Here is a 23,613-nt window from a genome sequence, read left to right on the forward strand (position 1 = left end):
GGCTCGAAATTTTACATAAATTATAACTTTTACTTACGTAACTATGGTTTAATTACTAAAATGTACTTGCGCCTAGGAAAAACTATTTGTATTTAATGTTTTTCTGAAATCTATTGAAATATGGAATAATTTTAAACGAATTGATAAAATGTCAATAATTTACAATAAAAAACACTTTATCTTTTTACTAAACTAGTTACTATGTATTTATTAAACTTTAAATGTGTTGAATACAAGGTTTTGAATACAAGGGGTCTTAACTGAATTACATAGTTTAGAGTGGAAATTAAATACAACAGACAACGTTTATAGTCCATTCATTCACGGTTTTTGCTCTAAATTTTAAAGAACCGCTTGGATTGACATGAAATTTGGCATACGTATAGCTTACATGTCAAAGAAGAAAAGTGATATTGTGCCGATGTGTGCTTTTGCCCTGGGGTGACTTTCACCCCCTATTGGGGGTGAAAAAATATATGTCCAAAATAAGTCCGGAAATGGGTAAACTGACTAATTAAGTAACTTTTGTTCTATAGAGCTTTTTCGCCAAGTCAACACTTTTCGAGTTATTTGCGAGCAAATATGTTAATTTTTCAACAAAATAACCACATTTTTAGACGGTTTTTTGCAAATAACTCAAAAAGTAAGTATTTTGTCGAAAAAAAAAGGTTCTTAACAAAAATATAGCCTATAAAAAAAATGGTGTACGCGTTAGGTCTCTGGATGTCGTAGAACCAGAGTTATAGCCAATGAAAAATAGATTCATATTCACCAAATTTCAAATAGAATATTTCGACGTGAAATATCCAAAAAATTAAGCACTTTTTGGGGAAAACCCATTATAACTTTTTTAAAGTGTTTAAAAAAAGCTTTATTCCTGTTTTTACAAAAAGTTACTAGCATTAAACTTAAGCAAGTTACACTCAAAATAAAGTTGGTCCCTTTTGTTTTTGCAAAAAAAAAATCGGGAAAACCACCCCCTAATTAGCAACTTAAATGAAATTAATCGTTGCCGCTCCACAAATTATTTTACTTATGTTGTGTTTATATGATCTGTAAGTTTCATCGATTCAAAGTGCTTATTTTTGAAAAAATTTGGTTTCAAAGTAAAATTTAAAAAAATTTAAATTTTGAAAAATATGCTTTTTTTCAAAATAACTTAAAAATTGTTAGAGATACCAAAAATCTCGAAAAACAAAAAAAGTCAGATTTCCTTTTCTGAATATCATGTATTTTTTGTTTTTCTGTTAGACAAAAATTGATTAAGATTTGGTGTTTCTAAATTTGCATACATTCGTGATCAGTGACTCGTTCAACCTCTTTTATCTACAGCCCTTTCAATAATAAGGACTTTCAACCGATGAAACTTACAGATCATGTAAACAATATATACACGAGTCAAGAAACTTGTGAAATCGTAACGATTAAGTTCATTTAAGATACTAATTAGGGGGTGATTTTCTCGATTTTTTTACCAAAACCAAAAGGGACTAACTTTATTTTGAGCGTAACTTGTTTAATTTTGATGCTAGAAATTTTTTTTATAAAACAAAAATGAAGCTTTTTTTAAACACTTTAAATAAATTGTTATGAGTTTTCCCCGAAATGTGCTTAATTTTTGGTTATTTCACGTTAAAATATTCCATTTGGAATTTGACGAATATGAACCTATTTTTCATTAGCAATAACTCTGCTTCTACTAGGTGTAGAGACGTGATATATACACCATTTTTTAAAATTTTTTACAGGCTATATTTTTGCTAAGAATATTTTTTCGGCAAAATTCTTACTATTTGAGTTATTTGCGAAAAACCGTCTAAAAGCATGGTTATTTTGTTGAAAAAATGAACATATTCACTGCCAAATAACTCGAAAAGTATTGACTTAGTGAAAAAACTCTATAGAACAAAAGTTACTTAAAATTAGCCAGTTTATCCATTTCCTGACTTTCTTTGGACGAATATTTTCTCACCCCCAAAAGGGGGTGAAAACCACCCCCAGGGCAAAAGCACATATCGGCACAATATCACTTTTTTTCTTTGACTTGTTAGCTATGTGTATGCCAAATTTCATGTCAATCCAAGCGGTTCTTTAAAATTTAGAGGTTTTGCAATATTTTACCGTTAAAGAACGGACTATTAATAATTATTCTAATTTAGTTTTTTACATTATGCCCGAACTATCAGTAGTTTGTTTACTTGTGATCTAAAATTAAATTAGATGTTTGTACTTAATTGAACATAATTTTTATAATAAATCTAGTTCTTAGTAATGCCATAATTAACTAGTCGGATAGTTTCTGCAGCATCAAAAATGCATTCCTGGAATTCAGCTTCTGTTTGTATTTCAAGTCGATTATCATAGATTAACGATTTCAGATGTCCCCAAAAATAAAAATCCAGTACACTGAATTCGGGACTTCTTTGGTGGCCACAGAATGAGTCAATTCCTACCAATTCAACGATGAGGATAAGTGGTATCCAGAAGATTTTTCACAGTTCTGGGGCTCCGTCGCACAGTGGTCCAAAGGGACAAAAAAGCTGGCCAAAACTAAATATTTTTTTTTAATTTTTAATTTTACCTTGTTTTATTGTAAAGGGGGATATTCTACGTATTATCCTGAAAGAATAGGCAGGTAGCTTTAAAACTCGCTATTGTGTGTCAGTCAGAATCCGGCTCCGCCGGAATGCATCTCGTACGGGCTTCATTTGTCTATCTTTACGCGACAGTGTCGGTGGGAGCAAAATTCAACGGTGTGTCGGATTGTAAATCCGTAAAATGGAGGGAAATCCTGAAGGTATGTTAAAAAATTTCAATCTTTAAAAACCTGAAGTATAATTTTTTTTTCATTTATGAAAGTAGCGTTAAAAAGCACCTGTAATAAATTGACATTTATTTATTTATCTTCACAAAATCATCAAAATAGTTATGAACCCGCGAGATCCCACGCTGTAGTTATGTTTTTAGTAATAATAATGCTATTTGAAATCAAAATCATCCAAAATTTCTTGCTACTTTTTGCTACTTTGGCTGTAGCATGCAATCGTCGAGCGACGACGACCGCGACAGTCAGGCGCGCTTGTAATTGTATACCTTGCGTTTTCTCAGAAAAAGGCTCTAGACATTCTAAATGGTGTTCTTTTTAACGCACTAAATTTCCATAATTGTGATTTTCAGGATAATATATGATGGACATCAGACGTTATCGTGAAAACTTTTCTCGTAAGTATTCACGAGAAAAGACAATGGAAGATGTTTTTCACCGGCTACTCGCATCTTCGGATCCCTTCATCTCCAGCTTGCAAAATTGTGAAAGCAAAGTGAGCAAACCATTTCCACCTGAAGTTCGAGATTTATTTGTTCAAACATCTTCGAAATTTCATGTTGCGAAGTGACAGTGAACGTTCTGATAACGATGAATGTGAGTTGGATTACAATTTTTAATGTCATGTACTTTTTAAAAACTATCTTGATATGTATGTAATACACAATAAAAACTTGTTAAGTATTAAGTAGCGACTGTAATATTATATTAATTAGTGAATAAATATTTTTTTTGCACAGTCATTTCGTTATTTGCAACTCTAAACCTATGTGCTTTTCAAAATCATAACTCAAAATATCCCAGATTTTGATTGTCACTAACAACCGAAATACGAAACTTATCAACTATTTTTATGGTTAAGACAACCGTACATTCGGTTTTAAACTATAACTTAGTCGGATTATAATTGATAATACAATAAAAATTTCTGAAACATAGTGAAAAATGATATATTATCAAATCATATCCTCTAATCATCATCACAAACATATCCTCTAATTTTTGATCCGCAATTTTGTTTTTCGAAAATTTGACTCTATTTTCGTGATGAGTGACCCCTCAAACCCCACTACCTAAAATTTCATCAAAATCAAACAACTTCATTTTTGGCCAACTTTTTCATCGTTTTGGACCACTGTGCGTCGTGAAGAAACCACATTTCACATCGTGTTTGCAAATGCACTTCAAGAAGTACCGGCAAAATATTTTACAAGAAATTTATAGGCCTCTCCATTTAGTGTTCTGGGTAATTCATAAAATATTGCACCCTTTACCCGTTCTGTATCCTTTACAAAGTAACTGATATAATATTTGTTTAATTCCCAAAATACCTACTTGTTAAGAAATAAGAAATAGGAAAAAAGAAATAAGAAACCCGTTCTTTTGGTATAGAATAAAACTAGATAATCAATAATTATGCAAAATATCCAATGTCAATAACAAAATATTGTCTATAACAAAATGCCAATAACCAAATTCTTTTTTTGTTTGATGTGAGGGGACGACCGCGGACAGGGTGGAAAAATGTAAACACTAGACCCCTGCAGAAGTGGTTGATATTTACATTCCTTACCTACCAGATACAATTGACCTACAAAACTACTATTTTTAATTGTGACTGTCTATGTCTAATTTTAAATTTTTGAATGGCACCTTGTTGCCAGACTTCAATTTGCATTTCAAAATGTATTTTCGTTTTTTGGTAAAACGGCTGAACTTAGAAAAAAATGTTATAAAACTTTTTTGCTCTACATTGTGCCTTCTACCTATACCTTTTTTAAGGAACGCACTATTTTCGGGGACACCCTGTATATCATACTAGTGACGTCATCCACCTGGGCGTGATGACGTAATCGGATCATTTTTTAAAATAAGAATAGGGGTCATGTGATAGCTCATTTAAAACGGTATTCAATAATATAAACATTAACATAATTATTTATACAGGGTTTTCAACAAAAATTTATTTAATTAAATTTATTGAGACAAAAAGAAGAATGAATGTAATTTATTGAATTCAAAATACGTTTTACTGTTGTCAGAAAATGGGAAAAAATTTTTATTTGACAAATAAATATTGGTTTTCGCTTAAATTCAATGTTAAAGCTGTCGCCCACCTGCCTCTTGGCAGCTGGAACATTTCGTTTAAGCAAAAATCAATGTTTATTTTTGAATTTAAAAATTTTCTGTTTTCTGACAGCAGTACAATGTATTGAGAATTAAATAAATTACATACATTCATCTTTTTGTGTCAATTAATTTATTAAAAAAAATTTTTTTTTTGGGCACCGTGTACAAATAATTATGTTAATCTTTATATTAGTTAATAGAGCATTGAATACCCTTTCAAATGAGCTATCACATGACCCCTATTCTCATTTAAAAAAAAATCTTCGATTAAATCGTAATTTAAAAATAAAAATCGACCTATTTCGGGATTTTTCTTTAAAGTCGGCGGTTTAGTATAATAAGATTGATCCAAAAGATGGCATAACCCAGACATCCAAAGTGAAAGTTCTCCTCCAACACCAAATTGTTCTATATGGTCCACATAATGTTCAGAAAAAAGTCACACCATTTTCAGCGTCGGGTTTGGGGGGGGGGGGAGAGGGAGGAGAAATCGGTAAATTCGTAGTTTTTTGCGTTTTTCATCAATATTTCTAAAACTATGCATTTTAGTATGAACAACTTTCTATACAAAAATGTTCTACATTAAATTTGAAATAAAAAAGGTCCAATGCATAATCCTTCTAAAATGAACGGTTCCAAAGTTACAGAGGTAGTATAGTATAATTAGTCCAAAAAAGGCCTAACCCAGACATCAAAAATAAAAGTTTTCCTCCAACACCAAATTGTTCTATATGGTCCACATAAAAAGTTACACCATTTTGAGCGTCCGGTTTAGGGGGGGGGGTGATGGGGGAGAAGTCGGTAAATTAGTAGTTTTTTTACGTTTTTCGTCAATATTTCTAAAACTATGCTTTAGCGTAAACAATGTTATATACAAAAATGTTCTACATGAAATTTAAAACAAAAAAGGTCCTATACATAATTGTTATAAATTCAACGGTTCCAGAGTTACGGAGGGTGAAAAGTGGAGGTTTTCGATACTGTTTATATTTTTCGGGCAATTGATGATGATTTTGGATGGTGAGGTTGACGTTTCTTCAAGGGATTATCACTAACTAATTATCGCTCAAAATGGTGTAACTTGTTACTGAACAATATATGGACCATATAGAACAATTTGGTGTTGGAGGAAAACTTTTACTTTGGATGTTTAGGTTAGGCCTTTTTTTGGACCAATTATACTATACTACCTCCGTAACTTTGAAACCGTTGATTTTAGAAGGATTATGCATTGGACCTTTTTTATTTCAAATTTAATGTAGAACATTTTTGTATAGAAGGTTGTTTATGCTAAATCCTATAGTCTTAGAAATATTTACGAAAAACGTAAAAACTACGAATTTACCGATTTCTCCCCCCTCTCCCCCCCTCCAAACGCGACGTTCAAAATGGTGTGACTTTGTTCTGAACATTATGTGGACCATATAGAACAATTTGGTGTTGGAGGATAACTTTCACTTTGGATGTCTGGGTTTGGGTCTAGTTATACCATACTAGTCAACGAAATAATGAATTTATGCGTTACTTTTGTCATAATATACATCTATATTTTAATTTTTTCATGAGGTTATTTACCTCCCAGTAAAAACTAGATAAATTGCTAAATACTATGGAGATAATTTCATAGTGCCAATATTATAAATATGTATGTAGCACCTCGATCCAAAGGTTCAAGTTTGCCTTTTTGGTGAATAATTATTGTTGTTTTATATTGTGAGCTTATAAATTGGGGTTGAACTCTTTTGAGTTTTGTAGTTCGATCATAATATTTACCTCAGGCAATTACGTTTACTCAATTATTTTTGAAGTTACGTTAATTGTACTTATTGTGAGCTGTTGCACCATGGTTAGGATGGAGAACCAGAGGAAACCCGCAAATGAGATGGGCTGATGACATTAAGAAAATTGGAAGACACAACTGGAAACAAGTGGAGCAAAATAGAAAACACTGGATTGAATTGGGGGAGGCCTATGTCCAAAGTTGGATTACTTAAGGCTGAAGAAGAAGTGCCAATACATACTTATATAATATGTTATAAAAAGGAAAGAATCCCTCTCATTTGCTGTATACCATATTAAAAATTACTAAAGAAGTAAAAATCTTCCTTTGTAGATGGTATATGATTTATTTAATTTTTTTTTTAATTTTTTCTAAAAAAATCCAATTTGGACTTAAAGTGGGTACATCACTGGTACGATACAAACCGGTTGAGCGGTGCCGCCCAAAATCCCGACAGCCAAAATCCCGACAGCCAAAATCCCGACGGCCAAAATCCCGACACGCCAGAATCCCGACAGGCCAGAATCCCGACAAATAAAAATTATGTCAGATTTTCAAAACTATAATACATAGTATCCATCTAAGCTTTCATTTGACACCTCATTTGCCATTCTACCTGGTATAATGACGGAGAAGATATATTCGCGGTCGGACGGACAGACAGCATAGGTCAAATTTCTCACCTTTAGTACCATCCTTGGATTATAAGCTTTCATTTGACACCTCAAATGTCATTCTACCTGGTATAATGATGGAGGAGTTGTGTTTGCGGAAGGACAGACAGACGGACGGACGTTGATAATTCAAAGTTTTCACATTTTTTTCAAAATTAGTGAAAACAATAATGGAAAAATTCTTCGCGAATTAATTAGTTTTAATTTATGTATTTCCAAGTATGTAGGTGATATTAGTATAATTAGCTAAATATAAATAAAAATAATATAAATAAATTTCATGTTTAAAATAATACTGTAACGTAACAAAAATAGATGAATACTATGTATTATAGTTTTGAAAATCTGACAGGATTTTTAATTTGTCGGGATTCTGGCCTGTCGGGATTTTGGCGTGTCGGGATTCTGGCCTGTCGGGATTCTGCCGTGTCGGGATTCTGCCGTGTCGGGATTTTGGCCGTCGGGATTTTGGCTGTCAGGATTTTGACTGTCGGGATTTTGGGGTAGACCCGATACAAACAAACGTTTTCGGACTAATCAGTTCATCATCAGGTTAAAGTTCCAAATCCAAAGTAGTTGAAACTAGCTACTGTGGTAGGTCGAGTGACCTTACCAGTATAAAAAAAGCCATTTCGGCTACATCGAGAGTGACAATAAGTTGGTGTTACAAGATTTAAATGTAATTAACCCAATAATTTTTTAGAAAAAAAAATTAAAAAAAGTTTTTAAATAAATTATATACCATCTACAAAGGAAGACTTTTCCTTCTTTAGTGATACTTATATATGTGATTATTGATCACAAACACAGGGTCATTACAGGAGGAGATTAAACGTAGATGTGATCTAGCAAAAGTTGCCACAGCAAAAGTAACCAAAATATGGAAGAACTGTCAAATTTCAATAGCGTTAAAGATGAGATTGATCAACTGCTTAATATTCCCAATACTGACTTACAGATGTGAATCTTGAACCATGAGACAATCGGAAAGAAGAAGAAAGATTAACGCCACTGAAATGTTCTGTTGGAGACAAATGTTACGAATTCCTTGGAATGACCGTTAGGACAAATAATTCAATTTTGAGAGAGCTACAAGTTAGCCAACGACTCTCCAGTAAAGTCCATCTCCAACAATTAAAATACTTTGAACTTGTTTGAGAGCAAACACAGAAAACATGAGGAAGATCCCCAACAAGATGGATCGATCAAATTACAGGAATATGCAAAGGACCTCTGTATAAGTTAAAAGAAATGACTAAAGACAGAGATCTTTGCAGACGGACCATACACGACATTATGTCGACCATGAAACTCCCTCTGCTGGTTCAGGATTGAATAGAGAGACCAATAAATCACTGGGCATTCGAATTCTTACATCAATTGTTGGCTCATTTGGTGATCAATTCAATCAAGATTTAATGGTTAGATTGCACATTTGATGAGCAATTTACTCATCATCCAAATAACAATCCCACCTGATTGATAAAAATTATCGAAAAAAAGTTTTCTGTAATCGTTTACTTTATAGTCCTGTCGCCAGGGAGGGTACAACGACCTTCTTAATTCAGATGGACTTACCCAAGTTCTTTTTATGTATTTTGACCCGTAGAACACGAATTTTTTGGGTAACAGTCTTGAGGTAACTTGAGGAATTACATAAAAGCGATTTGTCGCAAAACAGAACATTGTTTTGTATTTTTTGGGTGATTATCAGCAAAAAATGGTCTTACAAGTTTTTTCGTAGGATTCATAGTTTTAGAGATAAACGCGGTTGAACTTTCAAAAAATCGAAAAAGTGCAATGTTTGAACTCGAATAACTTTTGATTAAAAAATAAAATAGCAATTCTGCTTACTGAATTGGAAAGTTCAAGTCAAATTCTATCGGTTTTGATTATTTGCATTGCTAAAAATTAAGTTTTTATTTGTTAAACAAAGCCATAAACACATAGTGTTTCCCGTGCCCAATGCATGCGTTTTAATATACGTAATCTACGTAGAAATTGTCTGTATGGCGCCCACTCGTTCGATTTCAAATGGGAAATGCATTGAAAACATCATTCAATCACTATGTGTTTATAGCTTTGGTTAACAATAAAAAAATTAATTTTTAGCAATGAAAGTAATCAAAACCGATAGAATTTGACTTGAACTTTCAAATGCGGTCAACAGAATTGCTATTTTATTTTTCAATCAAAAGTTATTCGCTGAAAGTTCGAAAACTATGCATCCTACGAAAAAACTTGTAAAAATATTTTCTGCTTAGAATGACCCAAACAATACAAAACAATGTTTTGTTTTGCGAAAAATCGCTGTTATGATTCCTCAAGTTCTTTGTTTATAACAATCTTATCGACATCCGGATCGACTGTTACCCAAAAAATTCGTGTTCTACGGGTCAAAATACATAAAAAAACTTGGGTAAGTCCATCTGAATTAAGGAGGCCGTTGTACCCCCACTGGCGACAGGACTATTACGGAAACAACTATTCCTGAATAATTTATATATTTTTCATGTTGATCGTCATCTTCGTGTAAATATTTTGCGATAAACCTGCCTGTTTTTGTCACGCTTTCATAAACGTTCTACAAATTCATATCCTCGATGAGTCATTATTGAACATTTAAAATACAACTATTTACATATTTAAACATTTTCATAAAAGTGCTGTTCGTGGTTTTTATTATCTTCTACATAAATGGTACGAATGATTAAAACTTTGTTTTTATTTTATAGGAGGCAGACAGCAACCAAACGGTTGATACCATCGAGAAAGGTGAGTATGTACCCTCCGAGATCGCTGGGAAAATTTACACTCAAAATAACAAAATTCAGTTTGGCAACACTGTCTTAATGCTGATAGCAAAATATCTCTTTTAAGATAAACAGAACTGTAATTTAGTCCAGTTAAATTAAATATTTTTTTTGCCAACAAAAATGAGATTTTTTAACCAAATAATGTTTCAAATATGATGTGCAAAATAGTGTTTAATTGGGTTCTGCTAATGAGCTTGCTTTTTTTGTCATTAAAGTAGAAAAAACTTTAAATTTCACTCATTAAATCATTATCGTCTTAATTATTTTAACTGTACTAATTATCCATCCACTAATTCGGAATGATTAATGGGTTGTTAAAACATTTTATCTGTAGCGGCTTCTGGAATGTCTTAAAAATATCGAATCTCATTGATAAAATGCGCATATCCCACCGATCTTCGCTTCGATCATACCTAAAGACTAGCAAGATTTATATTATATATACTAAGGATTTCCACAGTTTTCACTGTATTCCTTCACTCAACCGTTCTCTTCAGTTATTTCTGTTTTGCCAGTCCCCTTCCTGCAGATTTTTTCGCTCCGTTGCTTTGTCCACTTCACCTCTGAAGATCTTCGGGGTCTGCCTCCCTTCCTATTGGGCTCCACTCTGTTAATCTGTTTCTGTTTATCCAACGTTTTTTGTCTGCTCTTTTGACATGTCCTTACCAGGTTAATCTTTTCTGTTCTATGTAGTCTATTATATCTGAGTTCATTCCTATTCTTTCCTTAACCACTATGTTATTTATTCTATCTCTGTTTTCCAGGAATATTTTGATCAGGGTTCATTGTTATTCTTGCAGAGCGCCAAAGATTTATATAAAACCAAGATGTTGGTGCTAAGTGGTCGGTTTCAGATCAGAAAAGAGTAAATACATTGTAATTAAGTATGTACCTAAGCCTACACTACCTGTGGGTTAAACAATTTTTTGGGCGTAAGAAAGAAAGAAAAGATCCAAGCATGTTAAATATGTGGTGGAACAAGGATATCAGCAGAGGAAGTAAAATCATAATCATTCTCTTTGCCTTTATTCCTATGCTGGGCTGGCATAACTAATTACATTTCTCATGTCATCTGTTTCTATCTTGTCATATAAATATCAATCCCCTTTAGCTTCCTTTTCTTTGTATCTCTTTTTGTCAGTCCACTAATCCAGCTAAGCATTTTCGTTTCAGCCATAGGCATTCGTTCTTCCTCTTTCTTTTTAACTGCCCAACATTGAGTTCCGTAGATATTGAGCAGTGACAAAGAAAAAGGAACAACGAATTCATTCAGTACCGTATATGTAGCTAGTCTTATGACACTTTTGTAGTATGTTTTGTTCCATTGGAATTTTTCTGTCACATAACACACTACTCGGCCTTACTTTTCACCATCATTTCACCATCCAAACTTATCATTTTATTTGTAGTAACTTCATCTTTAAATGAACATCCAAATATTATGTAGTACACTGTTTTTTCTTACTAAGTTAAACACGAAGACCAAACATTAGTATTTGTTTTCTTCAGCGAATTTCAGCAGGACTACGACAGACAGAATAGACAACAAATAAGTATACGAATTAATGAAAGAGCTAAGCCTACTGTGTGAAATTGCCGGAATGGTAGAAAGAACTAGAAAACACTACAAACGCAATAGCATGGCAGTGTCATAAATCCAATAATTTTGATACGAATGAAGATTAAGACAAGAAGAGCCGCTATCAATGTATCAGTATCAATCAATGTGTATATATGTAAAAGAAAAATAAATATTCAGGAAACAATATTTAAAAATTGCCATTAATATACAGCATTTGCAGACAATCTAACACCATTAACGATCAGTAAGAAAGGACTAAAAATGTTAATGAATAATATAATAAAAGAGGCAAAATATAACTGTAATAAATAAGAAATAGGCAAAATACATACACCCAAACTTATATGGAATCACCATGTATTTCAAAGTAATATTTATTTCTTTTGAAAAACTTGATATTGTTGCGAAGATTAAAGGTTTTTATTGAAAATAAACAAATATACAAGACAATCGGATACTACAGCCCGGTACGGTTATTTGCTTGAGTTGCAAGTTGAACGAAAATAAATAAACTAATTTTTGTGTCAAAAAACGAAAATATGCCTTATGTGGGGTTATAGAACTTACAACGAGGAGAGATTATTGGTCTTGTGGAGAAAGTAATGTTCTCAGATGGACATAGCTGCAGAGCTAGGCGTAATACAGGGCGTTCTGTCCAAAACATATGCTAGGTAACAGGAACTAGGAAAGCTCAAAAATAAAGCAAGGAAATGTCGCCAAAAGTAATAACGGCTCTCCATGATCGTTTAATTGTCCAATCAGCTGGAAGACACCCAACCATTTCTCACCTGCAGCTCCAAAGGCAGCTTCTGGAAGCTACATGTGTATCTGTTTCAGTTAAAAGGATAAGAAGAAGAGTTCGTACCAAGAAGTATACAGCAGGTGACAGTTATAGGTTCTCGAGTTATCCAGGCAGCACAAGATTGATCGCCTAAATTGATGTCTTCACCACCAAAACTGGAACATTGGGAATTGACAAAATGTGCTATTTTCAAAAACAGTCAGAATTTACTGTAATCAGATGGAAAATCAGATGACCCACGAAATCGTGTACTTAGAGGTCGAGGAAGACAAGCAAGAACTTAAACTGTCAGATCTGTTCACAAATATACAAGGGGAAGTGTAATGTTCTGGAGAGGAATTGTGATCCGTAAAAAGACTCCTTTAATTTTCATACAATCAATTTTAACTGCTCACAGGTATGTTGATAACCTGTAGTCAGGCTCCGGAGAGGCGCAACAGGAGAAAATTTAATTTTATTGCATGATAATGGACCTCTACATACCATTAGAGTGACTACAGACATCATTGAAGCAGAAGGTATCCCTTGTTTGGAGTGACCTGCTTGCTCACCCGAGCTTAATCGTATAGAGTATTTGTGGGATACGCTTAAAAGAAAAATTAGAGCTCGCCGGGATAATCCACAAAACACCGCACGGCTAGTACAAGCTGCTTTTAAGGGATGGAGCAACCTACCACAACAAAATGTTGATATTTGATTAGGAGCGTGCCCACGCAAACTGAAGCTTGCATAAGGACTAGAGGTGATAACACTGACTACCACAAAATACAAAAAAAATAAATTAAAACAAATTAAACGTTATTCGTTTGACATTGAAATTTTGTATGCTATTGACTTTAAAACAACTACTTTCAATTTGTTTGTTAAATACGTTATTGTTTTATTTAATTGTTATGTATTTGTTATTAAATTGCTTTAAAATAAATATTGTTTGGGTTTGAAATAGCAGGTGATTCCATATAAGTTTGGGTGTGTGTAGATGATAGTAAGAAAAAGAGATAAAGAAAAAGAAAACAAAACAAAACGTTATGATACGTAAACGTAGTCTTACGTAGTTTTACGTACTACGTAAAAACGTAGGGGGTGGGTCAAAAATCTTAAAAATGGCGTTATAACTTTGGTAGTAAAAACATTGGTAAATGTAAACTTTTAGACCTAGGCCTTCAAAGCCTGTTAAGCTTTATAAAGAAGCGTCGCTTTTAATATTTTATAAAAAAGCCACATAATCTTCATTTTTAATATTTTCTAAAGAAGGAATATAATATCAACATCTCCCTGCCGACATCACGTTGTTTGCACGGTAGGACTAATAATCCACGGATTCTTATCGGTGTACCTAAAATTAAATTACTCATTGTTCGCTAACCTAATATTAAAAAATATTGCACGATTTTAGCATGGATTGTATGGTGCAACTTCTCATAAAAAACAAACAATCCCTAACATTGCATAGTTTGGGTTGTAGGTCGTCGATAAATTAACCGCAGCTTATCGCACAGTAAATTTTCTTATTTTATAATTGAGGTACCAAATTAATCAAAATAATATCACGGGAGGTCGCTTGAAATACACACATATCGTCCCTACCATTTCCAACTATCGAATGTGAAAAATCGGGTTTTTCAGATTCGATACCTTGTCCTCGCATTATACGTCATACATCTTGTGGCAAATTCTCGTTATAGTCGTTATTGTAGCTTGATTAGGAGCGCGGGAAATATGCTGTTTAAACTATCGAATATGAACATTTTTCCATTTTTTTTTTGACTGCAAACTGACGAAAATGGTATATTCGATACTTTTGTTTTGTATAAATATAACTAAAGGTATATGGGTCATTCCATTTCAAATCACTCAATTTTGGAGCAAAAAAAATTTTGGACCTCCGATTTGTCTGAAAATTGGTATATAGCTTCTGCGGGACGTAAAAATAAGATATTTAAGGTCAAAAAATTTTCTTCTTCTTTTTTTCTCAAAATGTTATTTTATGCGATTTTACAGTGATTTGGTGTTTATTTATACAAATTTGCATTTTCTATCGTAAAGTATCAATGGAAAACATAATATTTTAATAAAAGGGACTCAAAAATGTCATTATGTGGCATTATAACAAGTTACTTTGATTCAAAACAAGCTTTTGATCAAATTTTATAGTGTAGAAAACGTTAAAATACCGTTTTTTACATTTTTCTCCATTCCCAAAATACATCATAATCGATTTGGCTGAAAATTTGCCCACAGATAGACAAAACATAGGACTTTAAGTGGTGAGAAGGATTTGAATTATATTACAATACCAAAAAAGTTACATGCAATATTATAGTCAAAAATATAGGCGTCTACTGTAAGTACAATTAACTCGAAAATATCGACCTCACGACAAAAATTGTTAAAAAAAATTGTAATAATTGTAAATACGATTTATTTGGAACAATTTCAGTTCCTACCATTTTTGTCGAAAAGTGAAAATGGCGGAGATATTGAGCAAAACAGGTTCTCCTTTAAAATCAAGATGGCGGCTAACGTAACGGAGGAATTCATTCGTGATTTTAAATTTAGGCTACTATTGACTCCCTTAAAGCTCAGAAAAATAAAATTTTGGGCAGCTCGGCATTCAAGGTCAAATGCTATCCCGACTGGACTAATATATACTTTTGAGTCTGATATTACTGCATGTAACTTTTTTGGTATTGTAATATAATTCAAATCCTTCTAACCACTTAAAGTCCTATCTTTTGGCTATCTGTGGGCAAATTTTCAGCCAAATCAATGATGATGTATTTTGGGAATGGAGGAAAATGTAAAAAACGGTATTTTAACGTTTTTTACACTATAAAATTTGATCAAAAACTTGTTTTGATTTAAAATAACTTTTTATAATGCCATATAATGACATATTTGAGTCCTTTCTATTAAAATATTATGTTTTTCATTGATACTTTACGACAGAAAATGCAAATTTGTATAAATAAACACCAAATCACTGTAAAATCGCATAAAATAACATTTTGAGAAAAAAAGTAGAAGAAGATTTTTTGACCTTAAATATCTTATTTTTACGTCCCGCAGAAGCTATATACCAATTTGCAGACAAATCGGAGATCCAAAATTTTTTGCCTGAGTGATTTGACATGGAATGTACTATGTACCATATATTTCTACAACGCTAAATGTCGAATGTGTCACATTCGTTAGTTTGTGTTTTAATTTATAACAGTTATTCAATTATAATCTGTAAACTGTGGAAAATGCTAAACTGCGGAGAAGAACAAAATGCACGTGTTTACAATTTGTGCGAATTTTATTTCAGTATGCTTCCAAGAAATTCTTGTGAGGCAGTTTATGATTTCATTTTAACAGAATTTCATTATTTGATTATACAGTTATTCAGTTATTCGCTATTATACATTCGCTATTTTGAAACATCGGACCGAAACAAATCTTTGATTAATACAAAAATTTGTTATCAATCTAACAAGGATTAAACATTACATACAAAAAATATAAAAAAATTTTCCATTTGTCAATGCGCTGATTTAAGAGTCACTAAAAAAGAGTTATTTTGCTCTCCTGAAAAGTACCACTTTTCACATTCGATAGTTGCAAATGGCAGGGACGATATAATCGTTCCTCTTCTACCGTTAGGGATAACTACCTATTGAGGGAGGTGCTTCTAGCCTTTGATAAAATTTTCTCCATTCTTTCTTTCTTCACCATTTGGTTGATTCTTGCCAATATTTGCCCTTATTTTGTAATATATCTGCATGTCGCTGTTCCACTCTTTTATTGGTCTACCTCTACTGTTTTTCCCTATTTATTTAGCTTCTCACACTATTTCCACTTGTATGTTACTGTCCATTCATATTAAATAACCAAACCATGCTAATTTTTTCTCCTTTATTGTGTCATTAAAGAATAAAAAAATACAACAATACTTAAAAACAAGAGTGTTTGACCAGTGCATAGTCCCAATTCTCACATACGCATGCCAAACATGGACCTTGACCAAGGCAAACATGGATAAAATAATGAAGACACAACGAGCCATGGAGAGAGCAATGTTAGGAGTAAAATTAACAGACAAAAAGCAAAACAACTGGGTAAGAAATAGAACAAAAGTTAAAGACGCAGGACAACATATAGCCAGGCTAAAATGGAGCTTCGCAGGTCATAACGCTAGACAAACGGACAATAGGTGGAATACCACGATACAACAATGGAGACCATGGACAGGAAAGAGAGCAAGAGGACGACCCCAGATAAGATGGGGAGACGACATTAAAAAGATAGGAGGAACGCACTGGAAATAGAAAGCACTAAACAGAAGCGAATGGAGGAAACTGGGGGAAGCCTATGTTCAACATTGGACGAATTAAACGGCAAAAGAAGAAGAAGATTGTGTCAAGTTACGGTTTGATTTTAAGTATGTTTCTTATTTTTTCATTTCTGAGTATGTCTGTCCTTATCGTTCTTCTGGGGTATTTTCTATCTGCTGCTTGTATCCTACTCTGGTGTCTTGTGTTTAAGATCCAGTTTTCTGCTCCGGATGTTAATATTGGCCTAATATATTATTGTTTCATATATTGTCATCTTCGTTTTTCTCGATATTTATTTGATGTTGAGGAATCCTCTACTTAGAGCTTGGAATAGTTGTACTCTCTAGTCTGTTATTGAGATATTCCTCGATACTTCCTGTTATTTATTATTGTTCCCAGGTATTTGTATACGTTTGTTTGGTTTATTTTTTGTTGATCTATTTCCACTTCGATTAGGTCATCCGTGTTTTTATACTTATTTTCATTATCTGTGTCTTATCTTTATTTACATTTAGGTTATATTTTTTTTGCTTCTGAGTTCCATTTTTCTAAATTGTGCTTCAGTTTTCCTTCTGTTTCGGCAATACTATTTCATCTGCAAATACGCATACCCCTGCATTTATCATTTGCATTATATTCCATCCTATACAGTATTTTTGAAAGGTTTTCTTACATTCGTTCACGGTCTCATATATTAAACAGTATTGGCCTTAAACTGCCTCCTTGTCAAACGCCTCGCGTTGTTTTAAATGATTCTTCTTCTTAACGTGCCCTATTAAGTCCCCTTGACGTTGGCGATTAACATGTCGAAACTGGCTCTGTCTCGAGCTATTCTAAACAGTTGCTCTGCTTTCTTTATGCCTATCCACTCCCTAATATTCTTCAACCAAGAGGCCTGTTTTCTACCAATTCCTCTGCGTCCTTCGATTTTATCATCATAATAAGTTGAAGGATATTATATCGGTCTCCCCTTACTACGTGCCCAAAATAGGCCATCTTTCTACATTTATTGATATGATAAAACAGCTCGCGAGTAGCATTTGCTCTCTTAAGGACTGCCACATTTGTGCGAGTAGCATTTGCTCTCTTAAGGACTGCCACATTTGTCAGCGTAGCCTTCCATGGTATTTTTAGTGTACGTCTTTGCAGCCACATTTCAAAGGCATCCAAACGATTAATAGTGGATATTTTTAATGTCCAGGCTTCGACACTGTATAAGAGGACTGACCAAATGTAACATTTAATCATACGCTTTCGAAGTTGAAGTTGCAGGTTATCATTACAAAAGAATGATCTCATTTTTAAAAATGTGCGGGCTATCTCGATTTTAATTTTATCTCTTTATCTGGATCTAATTGTTCAGTAATATGGCAACCAAGATATTTAAAACTGGGTACTCTTTGAATTATATGATATTAAATGGTTGCGATTGCTAATTTGTGTTTTTATTGTATTTATTGTTTTCATATATGTACATATTTATATACTTTTTGTTGCATCGATCAGGTCTTTTGTTATTTGTTACTTTTTCGGGGTCTCCCTTATTGTTTTCTTTTCGATCCAATCAAATACTTTTTCCATATCTATAAAACTCACGTATAGGTACTTCATTATTTGTCTTTTAAGGCTTTCTCTATTACCTGTTGCTTAGTGAAGATATGACCTTGTGTGTTATGTCCTTTTCTGAATTCGTTTTGTACTGTACATCCTCTAGTTTGTTTTATATTTCTATCCTGATTTGTTTTCTATTGTTATTTCGTATAGTTTTGCTGCGGCACATTGTAGAGATATGCCTCTATATTTCTGACCGTCTCTTGTCTTTCCCTTCTTGTGTACTGGTACAAATATTGCATTTGGCCGTTCTCTAGCAATATTTTTCTAGAGTATTCTTTCCACAATTTCTTCTTTTCTTTTATTTCTCATTGTTCGTTATTACTCATTGTTCGCTAACCTAACATTAAAAAATATTGCACGATTTTAGCATGGATTGTATGTATGATGCAACTTCTCAAAAAAAACAAACACTCCTGAACACGCACGGCGTAGTTTGGGTTGTAGGTTGTCGATAAATTAACCGCAGCTTATCGCACAGTAAATTTCCTAATTTTATAATTGAGGTACCAAATTAATCAAAATAATATCTTGGGAGGTCGGGTCGCTTAAAATATATTTTTAGAAATATTCTCGAAGTAGATACGAGGATTAATACCTATGTTTTGAGAAGCTAAAGTAAATCTGACATAAGTATCTTCAAACATCACATTTTGATGGGTGTATATTGTGTATATGTACACTGCGCATTGGAGAAAACGGGGCACTTTTATTTTTCTTATTTATATCAAATTAAATCTATTGTGTATTGACTCTCATACTCTTGTAGCTATGAACCATAGTAACCCAACATTATCATTGGTAACAAATGGAAAATATGGAAAATTTTGAGAAAATACAGATACAGTAGTTATAACAATAATTGAATTATAGAGTTAATAATGTCGTCAAACAGCGACAGCTTGCGTAAATGGAAAATCAACAGAAATATGCAAAATACAAAGAGGTGTCAGACAGGGTTGTATACTGTCCCCACTGTTATTCAATTTATATTCAGATATAATATTTAAGGAAGCGCTGCATAATTTGGAATGGGGTGTGAAAGTTAATGGAATTCTGATAAATACAATCAGATATGCAGACGATACAGTTATTTTAAGTGATGATATGAATGGATTACAACACCTTTTAAATGCCGTTGACATGAGTGGGAAGAGAGTTTGGCCTAAACATAAACTGTTCAAAAACAAAACACATGGTATAATTTAGCCGTTTGGTCCATCAAGATTCACGGTTATATGTTGATGGTCATATAATTCAAAGAGTACCCAGTTCAAAGAGTACCCATATTACTGAACAGCTAGATCCAGATAAAGAGATAAAATGTAGAATCGAGATAGCCCGCACGACATTTTTAAAAATGAGGTCATTCTTTTGTAATGATAACCTGCAACTTCAACTTCGAAAGCGTATGATTAAATGTTACATTTGGTTAGTCCTCTTATACGCTGTCCTGGACATTAAAAATATCTACCATTAATCGTTTGGAGTCCTGCTCCAAATGCTGACAAATGTGGCAGTCCTTAAGAGAGCAAATGCTGCCCTCGAGCTGCTTGATTACATAAAATATAGCAAGATGGCCTATTTTGGACACGTAGTAAGGGGAGACCGGTATAATATTCTTCAACTTATTATGATGGGTAAAATCGAAGGACGCAGAGGAATTGGTAGAAAGCGTAGAAAGGTTGAAGAATATCCGGGAGTGGACAGGGATAAAGAAAGCAAAACAACTATTTAGAATAGCTCGAGACAGAGACAGTTTCGCCATGTTAATCGCCAACGTCAAGGGGACTTGATAGGGCACGTTAAGAAGAAGAAGTTAATAAAAGGCAAGTACAGTGGAACCCCGATAAGTCGGCCTCCGATAACCCGGAAGTCCGGTTAACTCGGACCGATTTTCATCAGACAAAACAACATTTTTTCAGTTTGACTGAGTTTTTTACCAATAAATGAACAATACTGTATACAACTGTACGTAGTTTAGATGTACTGTGCACATAGGCGCCCATACCCATGGACCGGGGGGCCGTGGCCCCCCTAGCTTTTCGGATGCTTTAAACTATATATTGTTATCCATAGTGTACAAAAGGTAATGTGCAAAATCTTCACGTCTGGCCCCCCTGAAAATTTTTATATGGGCGCCCATGACTGTGCATATTATATGTATTTCACGTTCTTGCAATTATAATGGAGTTTATCTGTAAGTATAATATATTTTAGTAATTTTTACCATATTCTCCGGCTAACCCGGATTTTCGATAACCCGGATCGGCCGCGGTCCCAATTAATCCGACTTATCGAGGTTCCACTGTATCACTCTTTTCAACAATGTGTGTTGCCACGACGGTTCTGAATGACACTCATCATTCGATTTGGCATATAACTGAACACGTATTCGGTGTCCCTTTGGAGAAAATTCCCATTCCTCAATGAAAGCCATTCGAAGCTCTTCACATGTTGTTGGAGCAGGTATAGACATCTTTTTGAAAAGGCTTCATACCATATGCTCAATAGGATTCAGATCTAGACTTTGAGAAGGCTTTCAAAGCACCATATGCTCAATAGGATTCAGATCTAGACTTTGAGAAGGCCAATTCATTTTTGGATTACTATATTATTTTCAAAATACTGTGTTACAATCCTTGTTGCGTATGGTCTCGCATTATCTTGCATTAGCAGAACACTATTACAGATGAACCCAGTTAGGCATCACATGATGTAGGATCTCCGTTATGAATCCTTGTGCTGTTAATGCGCTCCTCTCAATCAAGACGAGATCCGTGTGTACCTAAAAAAATGCCTACCCAAAACATTACTGAGCCACCACTAAAAGCAACCCAGTGTGACTGAGTGCAGGCAGCATAAGGGTACGTTCATAACAGAGCACATCGCATGGTACCCTCGTCTAGAGCATAGTAACGTACTCTTCAAATTCATGAATTCTCGCATTTAAAATGATGCATTTATTTTGACGATTATGAAGAGTACGATAGTATGCTCTACGTAAGGATACCATGCGATGGTCTCCGTTATGAACGTACACTAACGTTTAGCCCTTGATCTGATTCTACAGTCATCTCGAGTCATCCGTAAACAATACTTTCTTGTAATCATCTACTGTCCAATAATTGACTTGTTCACGGGGAAATCCAAGTCTGCGTCTTTTGTGAGCAGCAGTAAGTAATGCCCCCTTGCTGAAGTGCAGGCTGTTAAACTTTGTTCTCTTCACTCATAAAAATTTAGTTCGTAGTTCGTACTATTGATTAACAGTGATTGTTGAATAGTATTTCGTTGTAACAACAATTTCATTTTTTGTTTCAACGAACTTTTAGACACTGATGAATGTATTTGGTTATTGTCACAATTATTGAATAATAATTGTGAAAATAACTAGAGTACATTAATCAATAACACTCAATTTATTCAGCCAATAAGTTAGTTTCGTATATTTAATAAATAATGGTAATTGTGGCAGCAAAACACTTTCTTGATTTCGTAGATGATAAGCAACTACCTTGGTTTATCGTGACAACGTACAGATTTCATTAAAACAATGTACAAATGTTGTTAATATAGAGTAGTATTTGATTATTCCATAGATGTTAACTGATTGTTGTGACAACAAATGCATTAATCAATCTACTACTGCGTTTAATAACCACAATCAATGCGTTCATGGTAACAATAAACGCAGTTGTTGAAACAATAAATGTTTTGCTTGATCTTTTGAAATGTAACGGCTTTTCCTTATCGTGCTACCCCGAGCTTCTCTGTGTTACCATTGTTTAAAAAATAATTATTTGTTAAACATTGCTGTTACCTCTGCCGAAGTGCCGAATAATTTCATTTCATTCCCAAGTGTAGTCCGTACTGAAAGGAAGTTTTCGTGTGTCTATTATTGAATTAATTTTTTTCGAATCCTGATAAAACTAATTAGTATTTTTGAAAAATTTAAACGCAGAATAAAATATTACAGTATTATCGAGGGTCTGAAGTCCCTGAGAAATTCTATAATGATTATTTTAATAAGTCACAGGGGTGAAAAGAGACAATTTAGTATGATTTTTAATTTCAAATGTACCATTCAAAAGAAACTTTTTGTTTATTCTAAGGGACTTTCAGCCCTCGGTAATAATGCAATCTTTTATTCTGCGTTTAAATTTTTCAAAAATACTTATTAGTTTCCTCAGGATTCCAAAAAAAATGAATGCGTTTAAAAATAATTCGATCGAAATTTTGCACCTGTGCTCTCAAAAAGTATTAAAGTGTTATACATTTTTGGAATCAGTATTTCAAACGCTTTTAAATGCTGTCACATGATGTACTTTACCATTTAAAAAAATCAAAGTTGTGCCTGTCACCTGAAGAAGGATCGCGTAAAGTTCGAAACATTGATGTTATAATATACTTTGATTATTTTAAAAATCGACCTGTCCGAGCGTTTTGCTTATGTGCTAAAAATAAATAAGTTAATAAGGGGGGAGGGGGGTAACACTTATTCCAGCGCACTGTATAAGTGAAATCATATGAGAAATCACACATTGTAAAGTCCATTAGGTTTAGGACAAAAAAGGCGGATTTGCAAAATTATTATTAATCAATTTAATATCATACATTGATCTAATGCATTCAGTAATTATTAATATAAAATACGTTCATAGTAGGAATGAACGGAACTGATTGTAGGAATGAATGGAATTGCTTGTAATAATAACCGTATTTATTGTGGGAATGAACGGAATTAATTGTAAAAATAAACGGAAATAATTGTAGAAATAAACGAAATTTATTGGATGCATGAAGCAGTATACGTTAGGAGAAATAACACTGTTATTGACACAACGAATACTCTTCGTCGGTCAATTAACGACGTTGTTGTTTCAATAAATAGTGTTCGTTGACTCAGTCACCAGTGAACAGTATTCGTAATATAAATAAACTGATTTTATGGTATACATAATGAAAGTATGTATTATATATATTAATAAATGGATGTTCATGCATTCAATAAACGTACCTAATACATTGGATCAACTAACGAAAATAATGAATTGATGAACATCGCTTTGTTGTTCCAA

General features: G+C 33.4%; 1 protein-coding gene across 1 annotated transcript in view; it reads left to right on the forward strand.

Annotated features, from left to right (window-relative positions):
* LOC114331606 (MAP kinase-interacting serine/threonine-protein kinase 1) overlaps positions 1-23,613 on the forward strand; it is a 615,902-nt gene that overhangs the window by 383,794 nt on the left and 208,495 nt on the right. Inside the window, exon 2 of the mRNA XM_050643820.1 lies at positions 10,144-10,183. Coding sequence (XP_050499777.1) covers positions 10,144-10,183 — 40 coding nt within the window. The remainder of the gene's footprint in view (positions 1-10,143; positions 10,184-23,613) is intronic.

Source organism: Diabrotica virgifera, chromosome 2 (genome assembly GCF_917563875.1).
Source record: "Diabrotica virgifera virgifera chromosome 2, PGI_DIABVI_V3a".
Taxonomy (NCBI): Eukaryota; Metazoa; Arthropoda; class Insecta; order Coleoptera; family Chrysomelidae; genus Diabrotica; species Diabrotica virgifera.